Source organism: Akebia trifoliata, chromosome 7, assembly GCF_017979445.1.
Source record: "Akebia trifoliata isolate Shusen 1 chromosome 7, ASM1797944v1, whole genome shotgun sequence".
Lineage (NCBI taxonomy): Eukaryota > Viridiplantae > Streptophyta > Magnoliopsida > Ranunculales > Lardizabalaceae > Akebia > Akebia trifoliata.
The window spans coordinates 33,709,655-33,718,547 of NC_141381.1; the positions used below are offsets into that span (position 1 = coordinate 33,709,655).

The 8,893-nt window shown below is 38.1% G+C and overlaps 1 protein-coding gene across 2 annotated transcripts; it reads right to left on the bottom strand.

Moving 5' to 3' along the window:
• Positions 1-373: 373 nt before the first annotated feature.
• Positions 374-5,456, bottom strand: LOC147399302 (ATP binding microtubule motor family protein). 2 transcript variants are annotated; one of them, XM_086448809.1, is made up of 7 exons: positions 4,344-5,456; positions 3,705-3,978; positions 3,482-3,532; positions 3,301-3,393; positions 2,675-3,040; positions 1,889-2,578; positions 374-890 (listed from the first exon to the last, which is right to left on the bottom strand). In XM_086448809.1, the coding sequence occupies exons 1-7, from the start codon at positions 5,162-5,164 to the stop codon at positions 786-788; spliced, it is 2,400 nt and encodes a 799-aa protein (XP_086304935.1). In that variant the 5' UTR covers positions 5,165-5,456; the 3' UTR covers positions 374-785. The 2 variants fall into 2 exon arrangements, with proteins under 2 accessions (XP_086304935.1, XP_086304937.1); XM_086448811.1 differs by having other exon boundaries at positions 377-824.
• Between the last annotated feature and the right edge of the window lie 3,437 nt (positions 5,457-8,893).

Consider the following 8,893-nt stretch of genomic DNA (forward strand, 5'->3'; position numbering starts at 1 on the left):
CATCTTTATATTTTATATGTTGGATTCATAGGAAAGCTGCTCCTTGTCCCTTGTATGTACTCCCTTGAGGCTGGCTAGCACCAACACATGTCAAAAGTTGGTAAGGATGGGGGATTGCATCTTGTCACATGGATGGAAATACTCAGGCGGGCACTAAGATGCCCAATGCCTATTAAGTTCTTTCTTTGATTATAAAAGAAAAGCCATCTTACTCACTAAAATGAGTTTTCTCCTCACTTGTAATAGCAGAATGGCTGGTTGGTCATTCATTCCTTGCTGGCATGAAAAAACGAGCGACCTACTGGTTGTTTTGGTCTCTACCAATCATGAGAGTCGTCATGTATCATTTTTCAGTGGGAATAGAGCTTAGAAATGTAAGAAACATCATAATTGATTGAATCCATCCAAATCTTGAAGCAGAATGTTCGAGTACAACAGCTACTACAAATTATACTAGATGTTTATTAACATTAGGATGATCTTAAGAATGATTTTTTGATGAAAAAATAGCATATAAGAGGAGGAAGATATCAATTAGACTTAATTGAAGATATCAAATTAGTAAAGAATAACATAATAAGTAACATGATCAATTGTGAATTGGTTAGTTCCATGATATACATGATAAATGAGAAACAAGAACACACTTGGACCAACCAGCCTCCTTCTCAAACCCTTCAGCTCGAGTAGAGAGAATTCGGAGAAGAAAAACAACATACAAACACCTATCTTCATCTTCGCATAAGTATCTTTCTAACTCTTGTCACCGTCTTCCTATGTCATCATCAATTTGGTGGATCAGGTCTTTCTCGAGCAAATCCTGGCTGAAGGATGTAATCAACGACGTGCGGTCCAAACATTAACACAAACCAGAAACATGGATATGCAAGCTGCATCAGTAGCAGAAAAAAGATAGATACTCACATATTAAAGGAGTCTTACACCATACAGGGGGACCCATGTAATGATTCCTTACTGTAAATCAAAAGTCATAGCAAAGGAAAGGGGATGTTACCAAATTTGTACAGTTTCAAATGTGGGTTGGTAACATTAGCATAATTTATATGCTAATATGTTTTTCCATCTCAACTGTCCAAAGTGGTTGTTCACACCTTCACCCAACAATATGAAATGCAAATGATCAATCTGAATATTTGGTGGTTCTCATCAAGATGATATCCGATTGGACTATTATAACCATTTGGTCTATTAAATTCTTTTGGGGGAACAGACCAAAAGATTATACGACTTATAGATCAAATAACTGATTGCGTTTCATCGGGTTACTGTTTTAATCCAGAGAACAACATCAGGGCATGTAGTAGCATACACTCATTGTTTTGGTATAAGGAATCACCATTCTGTGGATGTGGTCCCACCTGGGTGAAAGGGTCTATGTTCAGATATCTAAATGATCACAACCACAAGATCTTCTTCCAACGACTCGAGTAATATGGGACCGGCCCCTTCTTTCATTTTTGACAAATGAAAAGAGTCCAACAACTAGCCTTACCATAAGTTTGTAAGGATTTCACCCTTGGGCTCACACTTGTTGCATCCAAAAACATGATCCATTTCTTCAGGGTTGTAGAGGACAAAATTCTATGAACTTTAAAAACAAAATAGTTATTTTTCACCGTTGAATTTTAAGTTTGGGAGTTACGTGGAAGTTCGGTTAATGGATTTTCAAAAACAAAAGAAAAGAAAAAATTTGAATTTTTTTTTAATCTGAGTTTTTCGATGAAACTTAGAGGGCTGTGGTGTTGGATTGCTAATGTGGTAATCCATTTGAGTAAAATGATGGCTTAAAATCTGTACTAAGTTAATAAGGAAAAAGTTTCTCAAAAGAAAATGTATGGAAAAGGGTGAGGAAGAAAAATCACTGTACCTGAAGGAGCATGGAAGGAGCTGGTGGTGCTGGTTCAGCAGCAACATGACTTCTGGTTTTTCTTCCATTTAACATTGTAACTGATGGGCTATTTGCAATCGCTATATCCCAGAAGCTTCGCTTCTTAGCTGTGGGTACTGGTGATTGAAACCGGTGGCTTGGGCTCTTCAACTCACCACCCCCTTTTGATTCCTTTGGTCGCAAGCTTACCCGTGTCACTACTCTCTTTAACCCTTCTCCTCCTACTTGTGATGATTTTGCACACTTTCGTGAAAGGTCGCGGATAAAATCTTCTTTTTGTTTTAGCTGCAGTGCATGCTCTTTCTTCATCCTTTCCATTTCCGCCTCTAATGCTTTCACGGTCCGTCGAAGCTCTCGGACTGATTCAGCTCCTCTTCTCTTGGAGTCGGGGGTGTTGAAGCAGTTTCCAGCTAAGATGGAGGAGGACCTAGGACGTCGTTTCTCAATTGGTTGTGCTGAAGGTGGCGGAGACAAAAGCGATGTGACTGATGAGGGGGTTGGAGACGAATTTGCTGCCAAAGACTGTGTTTGGATAGTTAGTAATTTCTGTTGCTGACGTGCCAGTTGCACTCGCAGCTCACGATTCTCTTTCTGCAATTCGAGTAACAATTTTGCCTGATCAGTCTCAGATACTGGGATTTGCAATGGTTCTTCGTTCGCTTCACATGCCTGCAATGGTATGTACCACATGTAAGTTTAATTGTGTTTATCTAAAGAGGAAGAAGAGTTGGGTGGAAAGTGGGAATAATGCTAGGGAGGATGGACCTTGGTTCGGATCTCCTTAGCGCGATCAGCCCAATGAAGAGTGTTCTGGGTCTCACCAAAGGAGAGATTGCTTGGGCTGATGTTGGCGATCATGACAGTGTTACATGCACCCCCTAGAGAATCCTTGAGAAGTTGGGTGAGCTTGGAATTGCGGTACGGGATATGTTTCTTTCCCTCAACAAGGGCATTGATGCAGCTACTAAGTGCTAGGAGGGAACGATTGATGTTGGCACCCTCAAGGGACCTTAGCGTTCTCTGATCTGTGGCTAGAGCTCTCTCAGACCCCGCTAGATCAATCAGTGAGAGCTTCCCCACTCGGTTTACGATGTTCATTGCAGAGTCTTTCACTCTGTATTCTGCTACAACCTGTAAGTTCTTGTATAGATAAGAAAGACCCACTAGGCAAGATTTCGAGTTTGTTATGCAAAACATATTATATCAATAAAGATAAAAAAAAAAAAAAGATTTGACAAGAAGGGTTTTAAGAGTCATAAGAATCTTAACAAGGTTGTATCCCTTTTGATTGGAGGACCCGATCGTGTAGAGTGGTCTATGTATCTACCAATATATCAGTTACACTCAAAATTGGAGAAACTACTGAGGTCACATTTGTAGTCTGCAAGTACCTGCAGAATAGCATGAGATCGAGAAGAGGTCTCATTGGCGCGAGTGGGTTCAGTGGTTCGATTTCGGTTTCCTTGTTGAAGTAATGCCATTACCTGTAAAAATCAAACGAAAGTAAGCAATCTGACCATTCTTTATAACTCTCTATCAACCAAAGTAATATAAAAGGAGAAAGAGTATTACTTCATCCGTTGAATACGCTCTGTACTGAGTAAGACCCGCAGCTATGATTCCCTGAAATACCCAATCCAGTTTTTCTTTCTGAGTTAATGATTCAAGATAATAAACAGTAGAACAAGATAGAAAATGTTTAGTTAGTTTCATTCCTGAAGTAAGAGAAATATGGAGAACTAAACTACACATCAAAAAAAAAAAAAAAAAATGGAGAACAAGATAGAAACTAGACCTGTTTATCTTCTCTGAGAACCAGAGGTCTTCCCGGAGAGAGTAGATCCCTAACGGTTTCATTATAGACCTCAAGGTAGGAGAGGTGAACGACATGGTTTCCATCGCAGCTCCTCTGTCTAATCTTGGTGAATAGGTCCTTAATTGCCAATACCATCACCCCTGGGTTCTCAATTGTCCCCAGCATTGTGTATGTCTTTCCAGCACCCGTTGCTCCATAGCAAAAAACCGACCCATTTCTACCCTGCAAAACCCCTTCCACCAGCTCTGCGGTTCTACAAATACGAATAAGGTACCCCATTTCTGTTAAATTTCCTTATTGAATATTATCCAAAATCATACAGAGAAAAGAAAAAGAAGCAACTTAGTCCTTGCAAAAAACATAAAGAGATCGAGAGAAATGAAGGGAATTTGATAGTATCAGTTCTTCAGGTAATATTATTGTAGATTTCAAAAACAGAATTTGATCTTCTTGAAAGAAGAACATGAAATGGGTTATTTTATTTTATTTTTTCTCAAGAAAAAGAAGAAAAGCTTTACTAATAACTCATGGAAAAAAAAAATGCTTTTTTAAGCAGAAAAACCAATAAAATATCATCAAATCGTGAGAATTAAAAGCTTGAGAACTTTAAGAACTCACGTCGTGGAGTAAACTTCCTGTTGGGTAGCCGAATCGGGAAAGGAAGAATCAAAGGTAAAATGGCGTCCCCTTAGCCTTTTTAGGCGAAGATAGTCATTTTCTGATGCAAACTCAGTGAGATAAACATCCCGACGGTTAACAATTCGAACACAACACCGCGACCCAGCTTCTTTCTCTTTCTTGGCCATAGGTCTAAGCCTCACAAAAACAAGAATCCTACTACCCACTCCAGAATGCTCAGAAATCATATCTAATTCTTGTCCAATTTTAGTCCCTACTCCTCCTCCGAGGCCTTTCGACTCCAATTGTGGGGCCGCACTTCCCAATGAGAGTTTCCTCGCAACCCTAGTGGTCGTTGCTGCTTTCCCCTTCTTTGGGCAAGAAAATGCTACAATCCGATCCAATCCCATTACATTCTCCTTCGAATCATCAGGGATGGCAGAGACTGTTGGCGGAAATGCCACAACAGTCCTCGTGACTGTAGAATTTGGTAATGTGTTCTCCCTCATCACTGGATCGTCTTTGAGTTCTTTCTCTTCTCTTTTACCAGTAGAACCCAGAAGCTCGATACTCGGATGGGTCGTGAACCGCTTGTCTTCCGTTCTTGCAGTTGAGTTCTTGAGGGCAGCGGAGGCTTGTTTCTGTTGCTCGTATAAGAGGGTCAGAGCTTTCATCTTCTCTTTCAACCCATGGTGTGGATTCCGTAAAGGAGAAGGACCCAAAAGTTGGGGATGTTCTTGATCGAGACGAGATCGAGCTCGATGGACCGTGTTCGAGTCATCTTGGACACCAAAGATCTGGGATCGAGTTGAAACTGGCATTCTAAAAGAATTAAACAACAGCCAAGAAGGCCAAAGAAACTTATTTAATCAAGCATGCCCTGCAACTTTTTCTTATCTGATCAGATATATTCAGTCGAAATACTTGGGAAAAAAAAATTCTTGCCGAAAAGTTGACAGAAATTACTTATGGAGATGATGTACAGTATAGCTAGAACAGAGCATGACGAAACAATAGAACCGAAAAGAAGAGGGTATGGGTGTGAGTGAGATCTTGAGGAGTGATTCCAGGGGAATCTGAGCCATTGATCGTGTGAGAAATGGACGATAGATAGTAAAGCGTGGTTATAGAGATTTTTGAAATATTTGAAAGTTGTTTATAACGGTCAAAATATGTCAGGCCCAAACGGTCGGTTTTCTTTGAGTTGAATTCGTATTTCAAAAATTTTCAAGTGCTTGCCTTTCTTATGATGCCATAATTAAAGTTTTTGGGTATTTCGGCATTAATTTAGTTTATTTTATTTGTTTTCATGGCTATTATGGATCTAAGGTTCATCATCCTCCATGCACCCTACTTTGAATAATCCCTTCCTGTGGTCAACGAGACCCAGTCAAACAGAATACAAGGCCTTTTTAAAGGAAGATAATATGATTTAAAGGTCTGTTGGGGCCAACGGCTAGTCCAAAATCATTTGATAGGGTGGCTGGAAACCTCATTAAAAAGTGTTTTCCAGATCAATAATTGTATGCCAGTCTTGTGTATGATTTTCTGACTTGAGCATTTTTTACCTGGTCTGACGTGGCAAGGGCACAGAACTGTTGATTATTTTTTTTTTGCATATCCCGAAGAATCTCGATAAAACTGATCAATAGCTCTATGCCCTTGTTATGTCAAACTGAGTGAAAAAACTCGAGTAAAAAAAATCACGATTCCACAAGAAAATATCTATTATTCAATGAGTGAATTTTGAATTTTTTATATAGGAAAAGAGTAATGTAGAAGTGACCTCAAGATTGTACCTCATATCACACATTTTAATGTGAAAGTGTGTAATAATAATCGTAGTTGCTTTTCATTGATATACGAGTCAAAAAGTATTTATGGTTCCCACACTCTTTCACGTCAGGATGTGTGATATGAGATACAATCTTGAGGCCACTCCAGCATGACTCATAGGAAAATCATTTAACCAAACAAATTATTTTATTTTACCTCCAAATCATATTTTCTTGGAAAAATTATATTCTTGTTATACTTTCCCACCAATAAATTTGAAGAGAGAGAGAGAGAGAGAGTAAAACATAATCATCCCATGGGTGGTCATCATTAGGGTTTGGGAGGTGGATACCTAGAAAATCAAAAGATGAGCATTATGGTTCCTCCATCATTTTTCCTCCTTCCCTTTTTATCATTTTGGCAATTTTAGTTTAACACTTTGGTTAGGCTAATTATTTCATAGCTCTGCTAGTATGTTAATCTAATGAGCTAATTCCATGCAAACTGGTTAGATATAAAAAAGGTTGTATGAAGCAATTATTCCTACATCCACTACTACTTGCATTGAAAGGGATCGGATGTTCATTACAAGTATCAATTTACCAACAACTCCATCCATCCACTAATAAAATAAAGTCTCTATGTATCAATAATGGTAAATTTATTGTTCAATTGGGTGCTCGTAATACTGGACCTAAATGTTACGCCTCTCGATTACCCAACAACAACTCGATCAGTATTAAGCTGGGCCCATTTGGGTGCTCTAATCAACTGATAGGCCTAATAAAACTCGTGGTGTCTGGATCGATCTTTCATATCCAGTTAACGGTGATTTTATACCCATTGCACGGTTTATTTGATCAATTTACAGGATCTAGGTTCCTGTTCGAACCCATTTGATGTATAACACAGTTGCAAATCCAAGGATCTAGGTTCCTGTTCGGACCTATCTGTTATATAACACATAGTTGCAAATCCAGTACACTTTAGAAACTTAAGTTATTGGTTTTGATCAATAAATACATAAGTGTGGGTGTTGCTCTCAGCTTGCAAGTCAGTCAATTCGGTGTCACTTGAACGCCTTGATAGCAGGCACTGTGTCACGGCCACCTAGGGACACAATCATTAGGGGACTTTGCTAGGCTCAAAGATCATCTGCAACCTCGGGGTGCACAAAAAGGGGGCGGCAGGTTATGAGATCATAGTGGGAACTACAACATGCAGCCCTTGCTCTACAGAAGGTGATCCATGCAAAAGGGTGGAAAATGATAAGCCTGTTTTTAATGAGATCAGTCACTCAATGAAGGTGAAAAATGAAGATATGGTTACTTCAGTTAATCATCATCTTCTTATTCATCTGTAAATTTTCTTATAATTTTATGTATGTAAAATTTGAAACATATTTTTGAGACAAACAATTGTAAATTTTGACTTCATTTACTTACCGCTTATCTTTATAAGCCCTTATTAATTATTATTATATTATCTAGTATTAATGAGGAACGAAATAACCGGGTTGAACATTTCATACTCGAGGTCAAGTTGGGTATGGGCACAACGTATTTGTCAAGTTTGGGTTGGGCTTGGGATGATTCCCAACCTATCCGAGTTGTGGCCTACTTATTCTCACATTACTTAAAAATTAAAATGTTTTATAGATTTTAGGTTATTGACCAAAATGTCCAAAACTTGTAATACAATGATCAAAAAGTCTGCAAAAAATATTTTTTACTGCATGCACACAACTTGTAGAAGTGATCTTAGATTTCAAAAGCACTCTTGAACATTGTCACCAAACAAGTAATATAGTAAGTTTCAAAGAGACATTGTATTTGGTCAATTAGTATCAATTGTAGGTTGACTGATCTCACTTGATGGAGAGTTAAAGAGTATTAGATGTATCTCGTGCAATACAGTGATGAATCATGTTTTTGTAAATATTAGGATTAGATCTGGTAGAGATAAAACTTATGTCAAGATAAGATTTACTTATACTGTTTTAAATATATAATGGGTATATTTAAGTTTACAATCTTATCTTGAATTGGATATTTTCTAACAACTCTTTATAATATAAAGTTGGAAAAAATGGTACTATAGAAGTGATTTTGTGTTATCTCTGATAACCTAGCTCCTTTGTTTCGTTTTACGCCCCCTACTACCTTTGTCAAGTGGTGATACTAGTGTGATACCTGCCAAAAGTCCTTCGACGATCAAATTAGCTCTTGTAATAAACAATAATGAACTCTCTCTCTCTCTTTTGAACCCGTTCCTTCTGGGCCTCCTCCTCTATTTATAGATCTTTCTAGAGATCTTCTCGAATAAAAAACCTCTTTGAGATCCCCAATCTCTAGGGATCCTCAGTAGGGATCCCTTACTTTTAGGGGAAGTTACTGAGAAAGAAACAGATTCGCATTGACCTCGTTGTTCCTTTCCAAAGTTCCTAGGATTTGATCAAGGCCTGCAAAGTTGTTTCTAGGGCCTTATTTACATAGATTTTAAGGCTTAATCATACACTAAATTCTCTAAATAGACATAATACATTGATAGTCCATATTTATTATTATTTTTGAATAAATTGTGAATTTTCAAATTAATTATGATTATTTACGTATAATAGGTCAAAGTTGCGAGATTCAAAATGATGAACCAAAATAATTAAAGACATACATTACGATTCAAGACCCAAAACAAGACCACAGACAGAAGACCAAAGTCAATAGGCCCACAAGCACCATGGTATAATGAACACCTTAGGTGGCGCAGTGACATCA